The 24564-nt window shown below is 38.2% G+C and overlaps 1 protein-coding gene and 1 pseudogene across 4 annotated transcripts in view; one reads left to right on the top strand and one right to left on the bottom strand.

Annotated features, from left to right (window-relative positions):
- The window catches only part of Lrba (LPS responsive beige-like anchor protein), a 570297-nt gene that overhangs the window by 135624 nt on the left and 410109 nt on the right, over positions 1-24564 (top strand). For 3 of the 4 annotated variants that reach the window (XM_004655860.2, XM_045131451.1, XM_045131450.1), the window contains exons 30-33: positions 1677-2127; positions 11907-12040; positions 20232-20310; positions 21593-21726. In XM_004655860.2, the coding sequence (XP_004655917.2) occupies positions 1677-2127; positions 11907-12040; positions 20232-20310; positions 21593-21726 (798 nt within the window). The remainder of the gene's footprint in view (positions 1-1676; positions 2128-11906; positions 12041-20231; positions 20311-21592; positions 21727-24564) is intronic. The other variant, XM_045131452.1, reaches the window with a different exon arrangement.
- LOC123453795 lies at positions 1358-1480 on the bottom strand (annotated as a pseudogene).

Below are 24564 nucleotides of genomic sequence, written 5' to 3'. Positions count from 1 at the left end.
CTCCCTTGTGCATCTGGCTAGTGGGTTCTGGGGAGTCAAACCTCCAACCAGGGTCCTTAGGCTTCACAGGCAAGTGCTTAACCGCTCAGCCATCTCTCCAGCCCCTGGGGAGTAGTTTTAAAGATGAAAAGGATTTCAGTTTTCAGCATGTTGAATTTAGACTTTTTTTTTCTTTTGGAGGCAGGGTCTCCTTGTAGCCCAGGCTGACCTGGGACTTACTCTAAAGCCAGTGTAGCCTTAACTCATGGTGATCCTTCTACTTCAGGCTTCTTTTTTTTTTCTTTTTCGAGGTAGAGTCTCACTCTAGCTCAGGCTGACCTGGAATTCACTATGTAGTCTCAGGGTGGCCTCGAACTTGTGGTGATCCTCCTACCTCTGCCTCCCGAGTTCTGGGATTAAAGGCGTGCACCACCATGCCCGGCTGAATTTAGACATTTTTTATCATATGACATACTGGGCACATGTGTAGAGAAGTTGAGGTTATTAAAAAGTTGAGAGCAGTTGGGAATACCTGTAGATAAGGTCAGAGGACCAAGGACCTATGTTCCTTGTCTGATAAATCAGAGGGAAAAACAAATCAAGGACACTGAGTGGGAACAGTAAGTAAGGTGGTAGAATGAAAAATAGAGTATTTCAGTAGCTGCTTTTCTGTCAAATGTCATTGGGAATGAGATCTGAGCAGCAGGATGTGGGGTTTTGGTAAACTAGAAAGTGTGTCTTTGTTAGAAGGATTTGGACGCCTCCCTCGAGCAAGTGGTAATTAAACTGGGTGGAAGGTGGGTGTTTGTGCTTAAGCTCAGTTGGTAGAATGCTGGTTTAGCATGCAGGAAACCCTGGGTTCAATCCCCAGCACCTCCTAATCCTGGTATACTTGTAATCCCAGCACTCTGGAGGAAGGCCAGCAGTTCAGGGTCGTCCTGGGCTACATAGTGAGTTCTAGGGCAGCCTGGGCTATGACGAGACCTTGTCTCATAAATACATAGGTGGCAGGGATGCCCCTTGTGGACTTGGACTTCAAGGATCATTGGTTTATTCGTGCATCTGGGAAGGGAGTCATTTTTTAGCAGTGGAAAACCACGTATGAAATGAAAGGGTTAACTTCATCCCAAGGATCTCAGACTTTGTTATACACCAGTTTCTTTCATCTTTTTGCTACCCTTTGTTATGTCATGATCATTTTTAAAAGACTGTTGTAGTTATTTTATTATTTATTTTATCATTTTGGGGGCTGGAGAGATGGCACAGGTTTAAAGGTACATGCTTGCAAAGCTGCCAGCCTTGGTTCAGTTTCCTACCACTCATGTCAAGCCAGATGCACAAAGTGGCACATGCTTCTGGGATTTGTTTGCGGCGAAAGACCCTGGGTTGCCCATATGGTCTTTGCTCACAAATAGATAAATTAATTAAAAATTTTTTCAATCAGCAATGATTACGCCTCAGATAAACCTCATTGGCTATGACATTGCCACTGTGCAACACTAAATTAATTAAATTTTATGACTTATTTTTATTATTGGCGCTTTGCCTTAGTGTATTTCTTAAGTTTTTACTAGCTTTTGCTTTTGAGAAGATAACGTGTATTTCACAAATTTAAATTCTGGATCACTGTTGGGATTTAATTACCTTTTAAAATTCTAAATTTTTAAATGCACTTTTCTCTTCTATTTCTGGGTAAGATGTAGAAAGCACACAGGCACCATTAAGCCCTTTATCTCTGTCATCAGTGGAGGAGTCAGTGGAAAGCAGCTCATCTTCTCGAAGGAGGGATTCTGGTCTTGGTGAGGAGACAGCTTCTGGCTTAGGAAGCAATGCGTCTGCAGCTCCTCCAGCCGCGCCTCCAGGTGTCAGCGCAGGCCCAGATGCCATCAGTGAGGTGCTGTGCACTCTCTCTTTAGAAGTCAATAAATCTCAGGAAACCAAAACTGATGGAGGAAATGACTTGGATAACAAGGTGACGCCATCAGTTCCAGTTTCAAAAAATGTCAATGTGAAGGACATTCTCCGGAGCTTGGTTAACATCCCAGCAGATGGAGTCACGGTGGACCCCGCCCTTCTGCCGCCAGCCTGCCTCGGCACTCTTGGCGACCTGTCTGCTGATCAGCCTGTGCAGTTCAGGTCTTTTGACAGGTATTGTGAAGAGTCCTTGTTCTGCTCTGTTTACATTTGCACACTGTAAAGGAATAGAAATTCAGTTTGGATCTACTAAACTGTTTAGCTTCAAAATTAGGCTAGAATGAGTTGATTTAAGGTATAAAAAAAAACAGGATATGTTTGTTGTAAGGTTTCTACAGCATTTCAGAGTTGTGTTAAGCACATTTTGCATACCACTAAGGTTTTTTGAAATATTTATCTTATTTATTTATTAGAGAGGGAGATAAGGAATGAGAATGGGTGCACTGGGGTCTCTAGCTACTGCAAATGAACTCCAGATGCATGCACCACCTTGTGCATCTGGCTTATGTGGGTACTGGGGAATTGAAGCTGGGTACAAATGGTTCACAGGCAAGTGCTTTATCTAATCCATCTCTCCAGCCCTAATTTTTTTTAATTTAAATTTAATTTTTTAGGTAGGTATTTTCAAATAGTTTGTTACTATTGATTTGTCTCTCCTCCTGCCTACTCCTGCTCTTTACCTTCAGTTGTTCCTCCCATGTATTTTCTTTCATTTTGCTTGCATATCATTAGTACCCTTTTTGCCTGTCCCTTCCCCACTTCCAGTTCATTTCTTTACATTCATTTTTGGTTACGGTTTTCTGTTGATAGGTTTTATCCGTAGTTTCCCCCGTATGAACATACAGTTATTACAAGCTAAGCCCTGCATATCAGAAAAACATGCAAGATTGGTCTTTCTGAGTTTGTTTAACTTCACTTAATATGATCCTTTACCAGATCCATTTGTTTTTCTGCAAATTTCATAATTTCATGTGTCTAGAATTCCATTGCATATATGCACCACATTTTTAGTATCCATTCAAACATTGCTGGGCAGTTGGGCTATTTCCAGTTGTTGCCTGTTATAAATGGAGCTGTAGCACACAGGTGTGCAAGTGTCCTGGAAGTTGAATGTGGGGTCCTTGGGATACATGGCCAGAAGTGTGTCCGGGTTGTATGGGAGGTCTGCTTCTGATTTTAAAAATAATTTTAATAGTATGTTAGCAAGTTTTAAGTTCCAGAGGTCTGCTTTGTTTGTGGACAGTGTAAGTGTTGTCCACATTTGTAGAGGGCTTCCCATTGTACTGCACTGCCACTCAGTGCCAGCCTTTGGTGTGAGACTCCAGTGGATGCTGGTCCACTCAGGTGCTCTGCGCCCTGACACCTTGAGAAAGAAAGCTAATGACAGATTCCGTCTTTGGGGTTTATAATGCTCTTAAGTTGTTTTTTTTTGTTTTTTTTTTACAAATTTGTTCTTTTTCTAACTTCATCCAGTTGTGTAGTTGTGTGTATGTGTGTAGGGCTAGGGATGGAACCCAAGGCCTGATGTGCCAGGCAAGTGTAAGCCACTTAGCTGTGTATCTCCATGTACCTTTTTTAAATTTGTTATACATTTTTCTTAGATTTTACCTCCAATGTATAATTAATTAAATATATTCTTTTAAAAATCAGTATTTTTTTCTGAAAACATAAACTAATGCATAGCAAAGTTCCCAACACAAAGAACTTTATTTTTCTTAAGCCATTAATTTGCTAGTAATATTTTTAATCAACTCTTGGGTTTATGTTTTCTTTTTATGTTTTCTATATAACTATACTACATATGTCTAAAAAAAGAAATTAACATTGATATAATGGTACCTTTTAGTCTTCAAATATCTTCTATTTTTTTTTTTTTGTTTGTTTTTTTGAGGTGGGGTCTCACTCTGGTCCAGGCTGACCTGGAATTCACTCTGTAGTCTCAGGGTGGCCTTGAACTCATGGCGATCCTCCTACCTCTGCCTCCCGAGTGCTGGGATTAAAGGCGTGCACCACCACGCCTGGCTATCTTCTAATTTTTAATAATATCTTAATAACATTATTTTTAGAAGAATATAAGTTCACAGAGTTACATCTACTTGTTATAACTCTTCATTTTCTTTCAAGATGAAATACGTCTTCAAGCCTTTATTTTTTTTCACAAATATTTTTATTTATTTGAGAGAGAGAAAGGCACAAGATAGACAGGGAGAAGTGGGGAGCAGTGCGTACAAGCACTCCAGCGCCTCCTGCCGCTGCCCATGAACCCACGTGCCAGATCATAGCCTGCCTCAGCCTTTCATGTGTTGGGATTCCAGGTGTGCAACGTCCTGCCTGGCCAAGAATTACTATTTTTAAGAATGTATTTATTTATTTGTTTGCAAGTGGAGAGAAGGAGGATGACTATAAATGAGAATTGGTGGGCCACAGTCTCTTGCCAAGATGCATACATCACTTAGTGCATCTGGCTCCGCCTGGGTTCTGGGGAATTGAACATGGCCTGTCAGGTTTACAAACAAGCACCTTTAACCACTAAGCAATCTGCTCAGCCCAAGAGTTACTACTTTTTAATATTTATTATATACATATATAGAGAGAAAATATGAATGGGCACACCAGGGCCTCCAGCCACTGCAAACACCACTTTGTGCATCAGGCTTATGTGGGTCCCGGGGAATCAAACCTCGGTCCTTTGGCTTTTCAGGCAAACATCTTAACCACTAAGCCATCTCTGCAGCTCAAGAGTTACATTTTTTCCCTCACTATAGATGAAGAAACCATGACATAAGTCGTTTACAGTCTTGTGCTAGAAAATGGCAGAGCTAAGATTTGAACCTAGGTGGTCAGACTGTGGAGTGTCCTCTGATGTTCCATGCCGCGCCGCATAGCAGCACTGTTTACAGAGCTGCAAAGTTTGTTTTATGTTTACTAATCTATGAAGCATTAGTTTCATGTGTTATTTTTCTGTATATTGTCAATACAGATTGAGCATCCCTAAATAGTAAATGCAAATCCAAAAAATGCTCCAAAATCTGAAATTTTATACACACCTATATGTGCACAGGTAAAAAGAATTAGACCACTGCCAGGCATGGTGGCGCATGCCTTTAATCCTAGCTCTCCAGAGGCAGAGGTAGGAGAATCTCTGTGAGTTTTGGGTGAGCCTGAGACTACATGGTAAATTCCAAGTCAGCTTGGTTAGAACAAGACCCTACCCTGAAAAACCAAAAAAAAAAAACCAAAAAAAAAGTGTATGTTCAGTGGTTAAGAATAATGGATATATGTTGGGTGGGAAGTAGTGTAAAGTACAATTTCAATTTTTAAAAAAAGTTTAGTTTATTCCTTTAATTTAATTTAATTTAATTTTTTTTTTTTGAGACAGGGTCTCACTTTGTACCCCAGGCTTTCTTGGACCTCACTCTGTAGCCCGGTCTGACCTTGAACTCCTGACTATCCTTCTCTTTTAGCCCCCCAAATGCTATGAGCCATCATACTTAGTTTAATATTTGTTTAAAATTTGTCTTATTGTTAAATTGAGTTGATAGAGACATTAAAATGTGGTTCTACATTTTAATTTAATGTATCTTGTTAGTTAACTTTTTTAATGGATAACTAAAATTTAAAATCTACTTTGGCATTTATTTCTTTTTTAGTACAGTTAAGTAAAATATATGTTTTATCAGTGCCTTACGTGAGATTATGAACTCTGCCTGTTTAGGTATTCCATTTTAAGAGGTTTATAGCAAAGAAAAGGTAGCTTTGTTGGTAGCATTTTTCCTGGTGTTCTGTGGAACTTCGCATGTCTGGTACACATTTAACATATGGTCTGATGGAACACAAACTGCTCTGTCCTTCCCTCCCCTGATTTTTTTTTTTTTTTTCTCAGCAAGAAACACCTTTTGAAAGACTTTCTTGCAGCCATGGGCCACTGGAGTGTATTTGGGAATTTCAAAGCATCCCTCTGATCATGTGTTTATCTCAGGAATGCTGTGTCAGAAATCAGAACTCTCCTCATATCTTAAGAATTATCAACTCCCAAGCAATAGCTGGAAAGTTTAGAGTAACAGCTACACGAGTGAACCCTTGCTGAAAGGCTGCCAGGTTGAGGGTCTTTGTGAGCAGAAAGGTGTTTGTGCTCATTCCCATGCCAAAATTCTTGCCCTTATCTAATTTGAAGATCCTCAGTGGCGATTAATGGATGCCAGGGATTGATCTTGATAAAGTTCAAGGGCTGGTCTGGCTTTTCAACTCGATCCTTAGGGACTAAGGTATTTAGCTAAAATGTTCTTTTCTCTTTTTGGGGTCTTATTTGCATGTTAAGTAAAATAGTAGTTGTGTTTGAGATCTTGGAAACACAGCTATGAACCAGAATTTCAAAACCTTACTTATCTGGAAAAAATTTTTACAGCTTATTTGCTTATTGCTAAGTAATTGAAAGAAACTTTTTAGCTCCCTCATTTAGGCAAAAGGAAAATCAACAAACCAAGCAGTGTTTTCATTTGCTGTGTGTGGGACTTAACTACCTCTTTCTTATATGTACAGTGGGGATAACAATGTTTAGTACCAACTTTGTTGTAAGTCTAAATTAAATATTTCATTTGAATCCTTAGTATAGTGCCTCTAAAAATTTAAGCATTCACTAAGGATATTAAGTCTATAGAAAAAAAACTGTAAGTAAAGTTTTATCATCTTAGTATTTGTTGTTTTTAAATATTTTACTATTTATCTATATTTGAGAGAGATAGAGATACAGAAATAGGGAGGGAGGGAGAGAGAGAGAATGAACATATTGAGTCTATAGAAAAAAAACTGTAAGTACAGTTTTATCATCTTAGTATTTGTTTTTTTAAATATTTATTTATTTATTTATTTGAGAGAGAGAGAGAGAGAGAGAGAGAGAGAGAGAGGGAGGGAGGGAGGGAGGGGGAGAGGGAGGGGGAGGGAGGGAGGGAATGGGAGAGGGAATGAATAAACATTCCAGGGCCTCCAGCCACTGCAAAGGAACTCCAGATGTGTGTGCCTCCTTGTGCATCTGGCTTACATGAGTCCTGGGGAATCCAACCTGGGTCCTTTGGCTTTGCAGGCAAATGCCTTAACCACAAAGCCATCTCTTCAGCCCAGTATTTGGTTTTTTAATTAACAGTTCTGAGAACTTACATAACTGTCTTCACATTCTTTTTTTAAAGAAATATTTTAGCCAGGTATGGTGGTGCATGCCTTTAATCCCAGCACTTGAGAGGCAGATGTTAGGAGGATCGCTGAAGTTCGAGGCCATCCAGAGACTACATAGTGAATTTCAGGTTAGCCTGAACTAAAGTGAGACCCTACCTTGAAAAACCAATTTATTTTATAAACTTATAAATTTATTTATTTATAAATAACATTTATAATAAAATAATATAATTAACATAATTAAATAAAAATGTAACTATTTATTTATTGGAGACACAGAGAGAGGCAGATAGAGAGAGAAATAGAATGGGCATGCTAGGGCCTCCAGCCACTGCAAACTCCAGACGCATGCACCACCTTGTGCATTTAGCTTATGTGGATATTGGGGAATTGAACTTTGGTCCTTAGGCTTTGTAGGCAAGTGCCTTAACCGCTAAGCCATCTCGCCAGTTCTCTTTATGTTCTTGATGATAAAATACTAGAGGTACTTTTAGTTAAAATGGGTGGCATTACTAAAAATTCAGATAACTGTTTTCTAAATATTGAGAAGAATTTGCATTTTTGTTTTTTAAAACAGAAACTTAAGGACTGGGCAGTATAGCTAAGTGGTAGTATATGTTTAGAATGTGTGAGATCCAGGCTTGAATCCCCAGTTTTTGGAGTAAAAAGAAATGCAAGCTTCAGCGTGAGAAAGATTTCAGAAATATCTTTAGCATATTGCCTGGCATGTAGTTTCTCAGAGTGTGCGCTAATGCATGTCGCATTTTCTTTGTATTTTCCTAACATAATGCAAAATGCTTAGTTCTTTTACGTTTAAATTTCTAGATTACCTTTTAAAATGAAGGGTGTATGTTACTAATTTAGGGTTATGCTAGACTGTAGGGTTGGACATGTTAGGGTAAAGATATTTTCTATTGAATGTTTTATTCTTTCACATTAAAACTCTATAGTAGTAATGAAAATGGTGGTGAGTGAAAGTGAAAATATCCTGCTTTACGTGGATATAGGAAAACTTGACTCAGGTTGTTCAGGTTGTTTTAGGCTCCACAGGCAAGCACCTTAATTGCTGAGCCATCTCTCCAGCCTGAGTTTGCTTTTTTTTTTTTTTTTTTTTTTTTTTTTTTTTTTTTTTTTTTTTTTGTGATCCTCCTACCTTGGCCTCCCAGGTGCTGAGATTAAATGTGTGTACCCCCATGCCCAGCCTGAATGTGCTGTTTTTTTTTTTTTTTTTTTTTTAAATTTTTTTTTTTAATTTTTTTATTTATTTATTTGAGAGCGACAGACATAGAGAGAAAGACAGATAGAGGGAGAGAGAGAATGGGCGCGCCAGGGCTTCCAGCCTCTGCAAACGAACTCCAGACGCGTGCGCCCCCTTGTGCATCTGGCTAACGTGGGACCTGGAGAACCGAGCCTCGAACCGGGGTCCTTAGGCTTCACAGGCAAGCGCTTAACCGCTAAGCCATCTCTCCAGCCCCTGAATGTGCTGTTTTTAAACAGATTGTATTTAGTACCAAGAAGCAAGCTTGTTAGAATTGTATCCTAAAACAATTTAAGTTTTTGAGCCAGCTTTTCTGGAATGTGCCTCTAATTGCAATAATTAGGAGGCTGAAGCAAGAGAATTGGGAGCTAGAGGCTACCCTGGAAACAGCCAACCAAAAGTTTGTTTTGAAAGTCTCTCAGTTTGTAATCCAGTTTTTCCTTTTAAAATGGAAAAACAGGGCTGGAGAGATGGCTTAGCAGAAAAGGCACTTGCCTTCAAAGCAAAGGACCCAGTTTCAGTTCCCCAGGACCCATGTAAGCCCAATGCACAAGGTAGTACATGTGTCTGGAGTTCTGTTTGCAGTGGCTGAAAGCCCTGATGTGCCCACTCTGTAACCCCCCCAACCTGCCTCTCTCTCTCTCTCTTTCTCTCTCTCTAAAATAAATAAAATCAAATGGAAAAATATGAATTAAGGTAAATAATATGATGTAAAATATCTGACTGCTCAGGTGAATATTGTGACCACATCATTTTGATTTTTTTTCAGTTAACATGAATCTAATTTATTCTTTCTTTAAAAATTTGTGTTTTTATTTTTTATTTTTATTCTTTTAGAGAAATAGAGAGAGGAGAGAAAAAGAATTGGTGTACCAGGGCCTTAGCCACTTTAATTGAACTCCAGGTGTTTGTGCTACTGAGTGGGCATGCGTGACCTTGTGCTTGCCTCACTTTTGTGCATCTGGCTAAATGAGAACTGTGGAGTAGAACATGGGTCCTTAGGCTTCACAGGCAAGCGCCTTAACTGCTGAGCCGTCTCTCTGGCCTTTGAAAAATATTTTTATAAGCTGGGCTTGGTGGTGCAAGCTTTTAATCCCAGCACTTGGGAGGGAGAGGTAGATTGATTGTCATGAGTTCAAGGCCACCCTGAGACTTCATGGTGAATTCCAGGTCAAGTGGAATTGAGTGAGACTCTACCTCTAAAAACTAATCTGTGCTGGCAATTTAATGTCCTCATCATTGATTAGATTTACCTCTTCCAGAACTTGTTGCAAAAGGAAGGACAAAGAATGTTCTTGACTCTGTGGCTTTCTTCATTTAACACCAGCCTTTGAGGTTCATACATGGTGTTATGTGTATCAGCATGCTGCCTTGTTTGATTGCACAGTACTATCCTATCGTATATGTTTATCATCATTAAAAAATCTCATTTTCTTGCATAGAGGACATTTGGTCCATTTCCAGTTTTCATCTACTTTAAAAACAGCACCAGTGGACATAATTATTTACATTTTTGTTTACTTAAGTTTTCTTGGAAAAACTCCTCGAAGTGTAATTGTTAGGTCATAGGGTACATATATATCTAAAGTTTCGATTATAGAAGAAGCAGATTATGTTCTGTGGTGCTGGGAATTGAATCCAGAGCTTCATACATAGGTAATGTTTTCACCACTGAGCTATCACCCTAGGGTACAATTTTACTACCCTAAATGTCATTTTATGTAGTTTCTATCATCACATACCTATTGTATGCATAAACTAGATTGTGGTGGTTCTTTTTCTTAGGAACAAATGTGAAAATGAATACTCTGTATTTCTCTTTTACTTAATTATTATGAAGTCTAGGTTTGTTTTTTTTTTACATAGTAGATTTATGAATTTCTGTCTGTGGAATAGAAAGCACAAATTATGCTTTGTATTATTTTGTGAATGTACCACCAGCACACACATGTGCGTGCGTGCATGTGCACCCATACAGAGGTCATATCTGCTTCCCTTTAAGTCAATAATATTTATCTGATATAAGCTACCATGATTTAAGTACACCATTTTGGGTTGAGGGCTCAGGTGGCTGTTGCTTCTATTTTTTAGAGTATAGTTAACATTGGCAGTCACCCTTATAATGATGTGACACTAGCTACCCCAAGTACATTGAATAGGCCATGCCTAGCACAAGAGAACTTGATTTAATTGGTAACAGTGTTTGCCCTCTCATGATAGTCACTGAAGTAAAACAAAACCTATCTTGCTTTGTCCTAGGGTTTTGAAATTACGAAAATGTATTTTTAAAATACTGGCATTACATAATTCCTACTTTTGAATGCATGTGTTAGAATCAAGTACCTAAGTAACTTTGTTTAAAAACAGAATACTTTAAAGCTATTAAGGGAATACTTGTAACTTACAGTTACAGTTTTGTCAACAAAAGATGTGATTAAATAAATTGAATGTTGAAGACTTTAGGGTTATGGATAACGCCAGGTAATTAAAAGTAAGCACTGCTGTGGGAGCACATTGTATATCAGCTGTCCTCTTCAGCTCATTAACTGGGATTTTGCATGTTTATGGAGCCAACTTCAATTCAAAATGCCTTTTAAGTTATGTCTAAAATGGTCTTTTATTTACTCTTTTAGTATAAAGTATTACACTTTAATTGAAATTGGTTTATCATAAATATCTGTTTGAGTAACACACAACAAAACAAGCACCTTTAGTTACCTGATAATTTTACTTGTTTTGAGTTTGTGCATTGGTTTTCTATGCAGTATTATCGAGAGAAACCATTTTTGAGGTTTAAATATGTGAGTTACATGTATGTTAGGAATTGCTTATGTGCTCATTTATTTTTAAGAATTTAAGTTTTTATGACTGTAAATTAGCAGTTCAGTAGATTAAACCTTGTATGTTATTGCTTTGAATTAAGTGCCAATTTTTTTTTCAAAAATTATTTTTGCTTACATTTTATCTTAGAAAATTAAAGATAATTCTAAATTAAGAAAAAAATTCTATTAGCTTCAAATGTTAAAATGGAGTCTTGTTTTCATAGGACACTGGTTTAGCCAAATTCTAGAAAATTGTTGAAATGCAGTTAAGTAGGAAGCATTGGAGAGATTTTATTCTTAGTGTATTCTAGAGTATACTGCACAGTAGAGATAGGAACAAAGTTAAAATAAATTGCCTTACTTTTTTTTTTTTTAGAAGTCCTCTAAACACTTTTTATTTATTTATTTATTTATTTATTTGAGAGAGAGAGAGATACAGAAATAGGCAGGGGTAGAGAGAGAGAGAATGAATGGGAGTGCCAGGGCCTCCAGCCACTGTGAATGAACTCCAGATGCATGTGTACCCTGTGCATCTGGCTATCGTGGGTCCTGGGGAGTCGAACCTGGGTCCTTTGGCATTGCAGGCAAGCATCTTAATGACTAAGCCATCCCTCCAGCCCACATTGCCTTACTTTTTATTGAGAAGTGTATTTAATTAATTTAAGAGATATGTATCTTAAAACCTTTTACCTTCTTTATTACAGAAGTGTTGTTGTTGCTACAAAAAAGTCATCAGTCTCATCCTCTGCACTTAGCACAAGTGCACCGGCCAGCGCTGTGAGTGTGGTCTCCTCAGCAGATCCTGCTCAAGCCTCAGATGTTGGGCGAGAGTCACCTGGTGAGTTATTTTCAAAGATGTCAGCAAAGAAGTTCCTCAGAGACCATTTTAGCAAGGTTCAAGTTATTTATTCCAGTTTTAGTTTATATACTGCTGAAGGGAGCACATTAAGTTATTTATTTATTTGCATGTATGTGTGCATACACCATGTGTGCATGCACCAGGATCTTCTGTTACAAACTATCACTAGGTGCTTGCTCCACTGTTTGTGTCCAGCGTCCTTGGGAAGCATGTGCATTAACTATGGTCCAGTAGGCTTTGCAAGCAAGTGCCTACCACCAAGCCATCTTCCCAACCTCTGTTTTATCCTTTTTGTTAATTTTATTTTTATTTATTTATTTGAGAGCGCCAGACTGAGAGAGAAAGAGGCAGATAGCTAGAGAGAGAATGGGCGCGCCAGGGCCTCCAGCCACTGCAAATAACTCCAGATGCATGCGCCACCTTGTGCATCTGGCTTACATGGATCCTGGGGAATCAAGACTTGAACCAGGGTCCTTAGGTTTCACAAGCAAGTGCTTAACTGCTAAGGCATCTCTCCAGCCCACTCAGTTTTTTTCTTAAATAAAGCTATAGAGTTTCTGAACTATATTACTTTTGATTACTTATTAAATTCCTGAATAAATTTGAGTCAAATTAAAAACATGTAACACAAGATCAAAGGTTTCAGTATTTCTCACTTAAACCTAATTGTGCCTTTTTAAATGCTATTTTAGGAAAATGGATAAATAAATGTATGAATGGCTTATAAGACTATTATTTTTCTTTTTTCTTTTTGTGTGTACTTGAGAAGATACCAACAGTGGCTTAAGTTTTTTTTTTTTTTTCTGAGGTAGAGTCTCACCAGCTCAGGCTGACCTGGAATTCACTATGTAGTCTCAGGGTGGCTTTGAACTCATGGTGATCCTCCTATCTCTGCCTCCTAAGTGCTGGGATAAAAGATCTGCACCACTATGCCCAGTGTGGCTTAGGTTTTGATGACATGGCTTTTAGAAATGTGGTTGTTGGGCAGGAGAGATGGCTTAGTGGTTAAGCGCTTGTCTGTGAAGCCTGAGGACCTCAGTGCTTGATTCCTCAGGACCCACATAAGCCAGATGCACAAGGTGGTGCATGCTTCTGTAGTTCATTTTTAGTGCTGGAGGCCTTGGTACACCCATTCTCATTCTTTCTATCTGGCTTTCTCTCTCTGTCTGTCTGTTGCTCTCAAATAAGTAAATAAAAATGGGTGGGGGGGAAGCTGGGTGTGGTGGTGCATGCCTTTAATCCCAGTACTCTGGAGGCAGAGGTAGGAGGATCACTGTGAGTTCAAGGTCACCCTGAGACTCCATAGTGAATTCCAGGTCAGCCTGGGCTAGAGTGAGACCCTACCTTGAAAAACCAAAAAAAAAAAAACCAAACCAAAACAAAACTAAATGTGGTTGTTGATTGCCAAATGTTTACATAATGTGCTTTTTAAATTAGTCTTGAGACAGGAACATTGTTCCGAAGAACTGTATCATTCAAGCACTAGCCATACGTGTACAAAACTTTTTACAGTAACTTAATTCTTACCCTTTTCTCCTTCCTGATTCCTTCCTAGTATAAGTGTGTTAATTACTGGGTGCCAGTAATGTGTGTTGACTGGAAGCTTAGTGGTAATACAGGAACACTGGAAGAATTTACAGTAGCAAAATAACCAGGTTAGGAAAATATGGTGTCACTTCTTTTCAGTAGCACTTTCTGTAATGTTGTTCTGGTTGATTAAGAAAATACACTAAGATATTGCAATCCCAAAAGGACTTATTATAACTATATATGAAATTACTGAAAAAAATGAAGGGTTTTGAAGGGATGTCTTGATGGGTATGATCAGAAATGATGCTTTTACATATTTTGGAACAAATTATGCAATGATTCCCTCTTGTTCTGCTGTTTTGGGGCGGGGGCAAACTACTAAATATCAGAGACTTTGGTTGTTATTATGAGATTTGCTAGTAGTCAGATTTTTATATCATTACTTAAACCTGGTTTCCTCTTTTATTTTCTTTGAAAACATGGATCAAGAAGGGTATTTGTGAGTACCTTGTCCTTCGGTGGGTGTCAATCACTCATTTTAAGGAGCATTTGCCACATTTTGCTATTAAAATACCTATAGAGGGCTGGAGAGATGGCTTAGCGGTTAAGTGCTTGCCTGTGAAGCCTAAGGACCCCGGTTCGAGGCTCAGTTCCCCAGGTCCCACGTTAGCCAGAGGCACAAGGGGGTGCACGCGTCTGGAGTTCGTTTGCAGAGGCTGGAAGCCCTGGCGCGCCCATTCTCTCTCTCCCTCTATCTGTCTTTCTCTCTGTGTCTGTCACTCTCAAATAAGTAAATAAATAAAATTAAAAAAAAATACCTATAGAAACTAAAATTTGAAATTTTTACCTAAATTAAAAGGTTTATACATGCTAATTATAAACTTAATAATTTATACTACTACAAGTTACAAATTTGAAAATCATCTGTTTCAAGGTAAATTATAAAATCACTTTGACAATATTTCAAGAGGGAAAATAAGGATCTCACACAAAGATGATAGGGGATTATATTGCAGAACTGCATTTTAATCATAATCATATTACATATAAAATTTAGAAGAACCCTTTTCTATTAATAATCTTTAAACCCTGTTTTTATAAAGATATATTTTGTAACATATGTATTATGTGTAATCGTATAATGTAGCAAAATCCCATTTGTATCAATGAACTCCAGATCAAATTATTTATTTATTTATTATTTATTTATTTATTTGAGAGTGACAGAGAGAGAAAGAGGCAGATAGAGAGAGAATGGGCATGCCAGGACCTCCAGCCACTGCAAACAAACTCCAGACACGTGCGCCCCCTTATGCATCTGGATTACGTGGGTTCTGGAGAATCGAGCCTCAAACCAGGGTCCTTAGGCTTCACAGGCAAGTGCTTAAATGCTAAGCCATTTCTCCAGCCCAGATCAAATATTTTTTGTTAAGCAATAATGTATTAGTAAATTTCAATTGTTTTTTTGTTGTTGTTCTTGCTGACTCACTATAAAACTCAGCAGTACAGTCATCTCAGGTTACAAAGTGTGAGTCAGCAAAGATTTAGTTACCTAGACTACCATTTGCTTTTGTATGTTAGTGTGCCGCCATCCTTTTCCAGTATGCTGTGTACATCTATACTGTACTGCAAAGCATAAGTGATTAAAACACAGTTGAGTCTAGCTCAGCAAAGAATCCAAGTCTGTGATATTCCTCAGTAATTTAGATGCTGAGTGTTTCCTAGTTTGCAAAATTTAGCAATTTTACCAGTTTCTAAAATATCAGGCCGCATTCTGTGAGAGCCCCGTACATTATTAATTGGTAAGTACTTCTTTAATGTTAGTGGAAAACCCCAGGGTCATAGCCTTCTTTGCTTTGTATAACATTTAGCCCTGGGGGCTTATCTTTATTCAGTCAAAAAAAGTTGTATTCATTTAATGAGAATTTTTCTGGGCAAATATACTATCTCCTATAGAATTAACTGATCCAAGACACAGACACACACACACACACAAACACACACACGCTCACACCCACCCGCTGTCATACACACATGAAGTGTAGTGGAGTTTAGGGATTAAAAATTGGCATTTGATTTAATGATTCTTTTTTGCAAGGGGCATTAGTTATTTCCATCCCTAGGGACCTTGAATAAACAATTGTCTACTCCCTGGGTAGATGCTAGACAGATGATCTATTTGCATTTCCCTTTTTGTTCTTTTGAATGTCTGGAAAACTGTCAGTTTGAGGGAGCCAGTTTATCAGTACACAGATAAGGAAAAGATAAGTTCTTATCCTTCCACATGTTGGAAGTAGCTTCTGCATTTACATGTGTTGAAAACATTTAATGTTAAATTAATCTGTAAAGAATTTTTCATAAATATTTTTACTTCAAAATATACAATATTTTTAGAAATTAAACATGCTATAGGAATTGTTTGCTCTTCATATAATTTTTGTAACCATTTTGAGTAATTTAGCCATCATTGTTAGACACCTATTTATGACTTAAAAATACCATCTTGTAAAAATCACTTTTTGTTTGTTATATTCTCTCAAGAGTAGAAATATTGGCATTTTTCTAGGGTAGTATTAGGAAATACTTGTGCTTTATTTGAGATAAACAGAATTTTTACTGTTTTTCAGTTGTTTTTCCTAATACTAGAAAATGAGCAGAGGTTTGTGCATACAAGAGAAAAGCTCCTCAACTCACCTTTTTCAATTTTTGTATGTGTATTTGTGTTAGGTGTGTGTATGTATGTTTGCATGCATGAGTAGGCCAGAGGTCAACATCTAGTGTCTCCCTCTATTGCTCTTCACCTTATTTATTGAGACTGGGTCTCTCATTAAACCCCAAGCTAATCGATTTGGCTAGTCTAGGTAGCCAGCTTCCCCAGGGATGTGACTGTCTCTGCCTCATGAGTGAGGGCTGAGATTATAGGCATGTGCCACCACAGCAAGCATTTATGTGGTTGCTGGGGTCTAAATGCAGTCCTCACACTCGCTTGGCCATTGTTTCACTGACTAAGTAATTTCCTTAGTGCTCTTTTTTCAAATTTTAAGGTACATTTCAGCTCTTCAAAGTTAGAATCAGAGCCAGTCGTGGTAGTGCACACCTTTAATCCCAGCACTTGGGAGGCAGAGGTAGGAGGATCACCATGAGTTCGAGGCCACCCTGAGACTCCATAGTGAATTCCAGGTCAGCTTGGGCTAGCATGAGACCCTACCCCGAAAAGCCAAACATAAATAATAAACAAACAAACAAACAAATAAAAAAAATTAGAATCAGGGCTTTGAATGTAGCATGTGGGATCTGGATTCAGTTTTAGCATCACAATTTTTAAAAATTAGGATCTAACATAACAAAAGCTAATTTTACTTTATAGATTTTCCCATTTTGTAGAGGATTTATTATTTCTGTTCTCTACATTTTAGTAGATAATTATAAAAGTTCAGAAAGGGGGCTGGAGGGATGGCTTAGCAGTTAAGGTATTTGCCTGAAAATACAAATACAAAGGACCTTGGTTTTATTCCCCAGGACCCATGTAAGCCAGATGCACAAGGGGTCGCATGTGTCTGGAGTTCATTCTCTGCATGTCTCTCTCTCAAATAAATAAATGAAAAATCTTTTAAAAAGTTTTTAAAAAAAGGTTCAGAAAGAATAACCATTACATTTTAAAGAAAATACCTGTTCTAATTAAAATATACAAATGGTGCTTAAGAATGACTACTTGCTAAAATACTGCAAACTATTTATTATATATTTTAATTTATTATCTTCACTTTTAGTTTTGAGGGAGGGTCTCATTGGCTCATCCAGGTTTGCCTTTAACATCTGGTACTTCTCCCTCAGCTTCTCCAGTACTGGGGTTACAGTCATGGGCCGCCACATCTAGACCTGTGGTATTAACTGACCCATAACCATAGAAGGCAATGGCTAGCCATTGTTCAAGGACCACCTTACTGTCAAGAATCTAGAAAATGGAGTTAGGCTTGTTACTCGGTTGTTAGAGTGCTTGCCTAGTATGGATGAATCCCTGGGTTCAGTTCCTAGAACTACACCTGTGTATTGACTTTCCCAAGGGTTCCTGGAAGATATTTCCTCTGGAGGCCTCCTTTCCAAGGGTTAGCTCAGGAGTGGTGAATGTAGCTGGCAATTTCTTGGACTTTGATGACTACAGAAAGTGAAAACAAAGGAAAGGCTCTGTTCAAATCACTTAAGTTTGTCCCTGAAGACAATTAATACCTGAATAATGTGCATCTTATCATGAAGAAGTAGGTTATCTACAAAAGCAAAGAGCCCAAATGAAAAGTGGGCTAAAGAATGTAACAGAGCTTCCCAAAGAAAGAAATACAAATGGCCGATGAATATTTTTAAAAGTGCTCACTATCCTAAACCATCAGGGAAATGCAAACTAAAACTACTGTGAGATTCCATCTCACCTCTGTTGAAATGGCTTTCATTAAAACAAATAACAGCAACTGCTGGAGGTGGTGTGGGGAAAGAGAAACCCTCATTCACAGTTGATGGGAATATAAATTAGTGTAGCCACTACAGAAAACACTGGAAGTTCCTCAAAATGCTGAAAGTTGTACTACCATATGACACAGCTATACCACTCTTGAGCACTTTCTCACATGACTCTACGCCCTACAACAGAGGGCTTATTGCTATGCTGTTCATAATAGGAAGGGGATAGAATCAGCTTTGGTACCCACCAATGGAGGAGTGGATAACTAAAATTAAAACATGCGTATGTGTATGTATGTATGCACACACACATGTATATAGACATATATTTTTATGTATCTGTATATAATATATAATGTAACTTAAAATATTAAGCCATAAAGACAAGTAAATTATAAATTTGCTTGATGAAACTGGAAAATATATTAAATGAGGTAAGTCAGGTGCAGAAAGACAAATATTACACGTTCTTTCTCCTATGTAGATCCTGTCATAGAACCTTTATATATGTTTGTTCATTATTGTGAGAGAGACTCTGGAGATGTTACAGAACTATGAAGGATGAGAGGGGAAAAAGTGAGACCTCAAGGGGAGAATTGTAGGGAACATAGCAGATCTTAAGTGATATGAAGGTTGAATAGGGGCTCCTGGGGGCAGGAGTGTGAAAGCAGGGTAGGGTGCAGAGAGAAGGGGCATCAGAGGAGAGATGGAGGGTTAACCAAAACAAATCAGCAGTTTTTAATAAAACAATAGGTTATAATAGAAAAACACTCCTACTTGGACATTTCCTTTATTCACCATTGTTTATTTGTTTTTATTTAGAAATAGAGTTTTCCTATGTAGCCCAGGCTATCCTCAAGGTTGCGCTCTTTCTGTCTCAGCTTTCTGAGTGCTGGGATTATAGACATGTGCCACTTTAGCTTCATTAAGAATTGTGATGTGAGCCGGGCATGGTGGCGCACGCCTTTAATCCCAGCACTCGGGAGGCAGAGGTGGGAGGATTGTGAGTTCGAGGCCACCCTGAGACTCCATAGTGAATTCCAGGTCAGCCTGGGATACAGTGAGACCCTACCTTGAAAAACAAAAACAAAAACAAAAAAAAAAAAAAAAAGAATTGTGATGTGGGGCTGGAGAGATAGCTTAGTTGTTAAGGAGCTAGTCTGTGAAGTCTTAAGGACCCAGATTTGATTCCCCAGTACCCATATAAGCCAGATGCACATGGGGGCCCATGTGTCTGGAGTTCACTTGCAGTGCCTACAGGCCCTGGCAATACATTCTCATTCTCTCTTTCTCTCTCTGCCTCTTTCACTCCCCCCTCAAATAAAAAAACAACAGCAACAACACTGGTTTTAGAAAGCAAATGGGAAGGGGGGAAGGAGGGAAGGGGGAGAGAATGGATAGGAATAAGAATGAATGGGTACACCAAGGCCTCTTGGCACTGTGAATGAACTCCAGGTGCACAGTGTAGCTTTATTCATCTGGCTTCACTTGGTACTAGGAAATCAAACCTGTGGCCATCAGCTTTGCAAGCAAGTGTCTTTAACCACTGAACTTTTATCTCTTCAGCCTAATTATTACATTTTAATATTATCTAAATAATAATGGATGTTTGAACAAAATGCAATGCAGTTTTGTTTTTTATTTTTCTATTTATTTATGGGAGAGAGAAAGAGAAAGGAAGGAAGGAAAGGAAGGAAGGAAGGGAGGGAAGGAAGGGAAGGAAACGAAGGAAAGAAGGAAAGGAAGGAGGGAAGGAAGGAAGGGGAGGAAGGAAGAAAGGGAAGGGAGGGAAGGAAGGAAGGAAGGACATATATATATATGTATATGGATGGATATATATATATATATATATACACATATATATATATGGATGGATATATATATATATATATACACACACACACACACACACATATATACATACATACATACATACCTACACACACACACCAGGGCCTGCTGCTACTGCAAATGACCTACAGATGTATGTTACTTTGTGCATGCGCCTTTATGTGGGTATTGAGGACTCACACTTGGGCCATCAGACTTTGCAAACAAGCACATTTAGCCACTAAGCCATCTTTCCAGCCTTGTGATACATTTTTGTTGGCTATTGTAAGGATGTGCTATTTGAATCCTTGTACCTAAAATGAGAAAATTCCTGCCAGTGCTTATTTTTCTTTTATAGGGAGTAGATCATCCAATTCAAAATTGCCGTCAGTCCAAACAGTTGGTTCAGTTCCACAAGATCCTGTTTCAAACATGAGGTACTTAAGTTATCAACTTTGACACTGTGATATATGAATTTTAGTGACCCTTTCAACTCCCTTCTTCCTTTTTTCCCTCCCTCCCTTTTTCTCTCCCTCCTTTCCCCTCTCCTCTGCTTCTCTTCCTCTGTCTTTTCCCCTCCCTTCCTCCCAAGAGTATAAGATGTCTTGAGAGTTTGTAATAAATAATAGATGCTACATGCATACTAATATTTATTTATATAAGCCATGGCTTATATTTAATATTAATTATAAATTGACAACTTGGAATTCATTGTTCCTTTCTTTGAAATTGCTAAAATCATATTAGCCAGTCAATGATAACTGTAATAATTATGAATTGTAGATAAATATTTACTTCTACTTAATTTGTTTAATTTGGAATGTATGTTTCAAATTCTAATCTAAAAATTTGGGAATATGTTTTTAACCAGTAGAACCTTAGTAGACAGAAGGTTCTTGATTTTCTTATGCACATCTGGCAAATCTGTGTCGTCACACAAATGTAAGCAAGAGGTTGTCTCCAGAGGACTATAGGTTTGTGAGACACAGAGAAGATCCTATAGGAGATGGTTACTGAAAGGAATCTTCATGAGTTTGATAATTTCAGTGGGAACTACATTGCTGGTAATGTGAGCAGGAAGTCCTCCTCTTGTTAACCATGATAAGCAGTGATGGTGTCTGTGTGCTGGTTTGATTTGTAAAGTTCTGGATACTTCCTAGTGTCTTCAACTTTAGGAGTCTGATTTTCTTTAATCTTGCTCAATATACACATTTATGTATGCATGAAAAAACATAGTCATGCAAATATGTTAATATGTTCATTAAAATCCTTGTAAATGTATCTGTATGGTTTCCCAATGAAGAATCATGTAGGCTATATTAGAAAGAAATTGTTATACCTTCAATAAAAAAGAGTATGAACTGCTTCTTTTTATAAAAGTTTACCTTTGCCTCTGACAATTTAGAAATGAACAGGTGGTTCTTGAACTGAAGGTGCCGATGGCTGAGTAGAGACGTCTGATGAAACCTTGTGTGGCTCAGGTTACAGTGGAACTACAAGGCTGGTCACTGTAACTTTCTGCAAGCACGGATGCTCGTGTTAACCAAGTTGTCTTTCAGGGCTTGCCGTAGAAAAATAACGTAAAAAGAAATGTCCCGATACAAGGACTACAGTGCCTAGCAGTATTGCGGCTTGTCACTTTATCTTTCATACAATTTTACACTTCCATGGAAATAGTCACTTTGTTGATTTATCCCACTAACTTTCCATTTCTGTTAGTATTACAGAGAGGCTTGAACACGCTTTGGAAAAAGCGGCCCCTCTTCTGCGAGAGGTTTTTGTGGATTTTGCACCTTTTCTTTCTCGGACACTGTTGGGTAGCCATGGACAGGAATTGCTTATAGAAGGAACAAGTAGGTGATTTTTCTTGATTCCCTCTAAATTTATTTAACCTTTCAAGATTATTCACTTAGATGAAGAATAAGAAACGTGTAGGTCCTTTTTACTTCAAGCATTTCTACCTTTGATGTAGTCCTTCCATCGTGTGTATCTTTTAAAGGCTATATTACAAGTCTGTTCTATTGCATTATGAATCTTTATTAGCAATTTTGGTGAAATAGACAATTGTGTGTTATAGCAAAGAACTAAAATTCACTTTTCCTTTGTTGGAAATTGAATTAAGCGCCTTGCACATGTACATGCTCAGTGAGTACTCCATCAATGGGTTATGTCCCCAGATTAACATGGTTCTCTTGTTTTAAAGACAAGAGTCTTAGCTCAGGCTTTCCTGGATCTCATTGTCTTGCCTAGAGTGACCTTGAACTTCTGATCCTGCTGCTTTTAGCTAGCAAATGCTAGGGTTCTAATTGGTTGCTGCCATGCCTAGCTTATGTGGTGCTGGGGACTAACACAGAGCTTTTTGCATTCCAGGCAAACTCTCTATCAACTGAGCTATATTTCTATTCTCCTTTCTTTCTTTCTTTCTTTCTTTTTTTTTGGTTTTTTGAGGTAGGGTCTCACTGTGGCTCAGGCTGACCTGGGATTCACTATGTAGTCTCAGGGTGGCCTCAAACTCATGGCGATCCTCCTCCCTCTGCCTCCTGAGTGCTGGGATTAAAGGCATGTGCCACCATGCCTGGCTCTTTTCTCTTTTCTTTTCTCCTTTCTCCTTTCTCCTTTCTCCTTTCTCCTTTCTCTTCTCTTTCTCCTTCTTCCTCATCTAAAGTTGCACAATAACTGAGGTAGCTAAAAACATGCAGTGAAATTGAATGTGCTGAAGGAGAGGTAAGAACATCTTCCCAGGGTCATTGAGCTTGAGCAGACTATAACTGTCTTGCCCTCAAACATCAATAATGGTCAAAGACAAGGCAAGTCTTATAAACAACAGAATCCAAATATTTTGGAATTGGAAAATGTAAATATGTATCATTAGTAAGTGAAGCTTTTTCTTTTTTTAATGCAAGAGGGTGAGAGACAGAAAGAGAGATAGAAAGGGAAAGAATTGGCGCTCCAGGGCCTCCAGCTATTGTAATCGAACTCCATGTGCCACCTTGTGTGCATGTGCAACCTTGCACACTTGTGTTACCTTGTATGTCTGGCTTATGTGGGACTTGGAGAGTTGACCATTGGTGTTAGGCTTCATAGGCAAGTGTCTTACCACTAAGCCATTCTTTTTTTTTTTTTTTTTTTTGATGCAATTAAGTTAACTTGAGATAGGGAAGTGGAGAGACTAGTGTCACATGGTTTTACTTGAGCTCAAGATCTATAGACACAATATATTTTCACATGTTAAGACTATGGAGTGCATTATTGGTTTCTATTAGGGTTCTAGTGTACAAGTCAGTAGAGGTAGCAGCAGTAACCGTATGCTGTCCCGTGCACATCGTTCTCCAGTGACGAGGTCTCTTCTAGGTCAGTGTCTCAAAGCAGGCAGCAAGCAGATTGCTGAGAGGCACTGGCTCTTTAGTGCTTTCTTGTTTTATTTTATTTTATTTTATTTTTCACTTTTCTTTCTTACATGGGGCATTGTATAGTGAGTACCTTCAAGATAAGAGAAGGTGGCTCATTGAGTTAAAGGAAAAGTAAACCTGAATTTTCTCAGCCGGCAAAAACCAATTCAACAGAAGATAGTTTATTAAACAATTAGTTTTCTTTAAGAACTTAAGATATGGGTATGGGGTACACCCCTGTAGTCCTGGCAGTTGTGTAGGTAAGAAGCTCAGAAGTTCAAGGCCAATCTGGCTACATGACCTCCCAACAGGTCTGAAGTCTTCCTCCTCCTCTTCCTCTTTGGACAATCCTTACAGGCACTGCAAGGATGACACATGGCTGCATGCTTTTCTTAAGAGTTTGACAGTCATATTTCTCTGTTCGTTCACATACACTAAGCTGAGTGATGTATACATTTACTTTCATAAAACCTCACCAACAACTAACAAAGAAAAATTTAATAGCTTAACTTCAATGTACTAGTGTATACCCCAAAAGTAGAGATTTTTACAGTGAAGCTAGAGAGCTTCACTTACTGATGATACATATTTACATTTTCCAATTCCAAAATATTTGGATTCTGTTGTTTATAAGACTTGCCTTGTCTTTGACCATTATTGATGTTTGAGGACAAGACAGTTATGGTCTGCTCAAGCTCAATGACCCTGGGAAGATGTTCTTACCTCTCCTTCAGCACATTCAATTTCACTGCATGTTTTTAGCTACCTCAGTTATTGTGCAACTTTAGATGAACAACTAAGGAATTTCTTTGAAAAGTTGTAAAGCAAACACAAGTTTTAGGTCAGTAAATATTTTGAGATGCCTGTATCTGAGTGTTGACTCTGGGGCATCAGAACTTTATTTAATGTATAAAATGTCTGTGTTTAAGTATTAAGCTTTCATTAATAACTTTTTTCTGCTTCAGTATATATAGAGTTGGTGATGAGCAGTCTCACTTCCAGGCCCAGAAGTAGCAGTGGGTTTATTTGAAAATGAAATTTCTAGTTTTAGATATACTTAATTTTTAGTGTCAGTTTATTTAGCAATGGTCAGTTTGATGAAATGGCAATGGACTTTTATATATCAGGTAACGTATTTTAAATGAATCGAATTGGGAAATGAAAGAGTCTATATTAAAGGTGTGTTTCCTAATTTTTAAATCAGTTATTGATTTTTAGATTCCCCCTTGTTCCCACCCCAATTCTGCAGAGGGTCTTCTTCAGTGGGGATTACTGGTATTCATTGAAGGAACTGAGAGACTC

Source organism: Jaculus jaculus, chromosome 12 (assembly GCF_020740685.1).
Source record: "Jaculus jaculus isolate mJacJac1 chromosome 12, mJacJac1.mat.Y.cur, whole genome shotgun sequence".
NCBI lineage: Eukaryota > Metazoa > Chordata > Mammalia > Rodentia > Dipodidae > Jaculus > Jaculus jaculus.
Note: the sequence above shows the minus strand (reverse complement) of the source record. Positions and strands in the feature narration are given on the sequence as shown.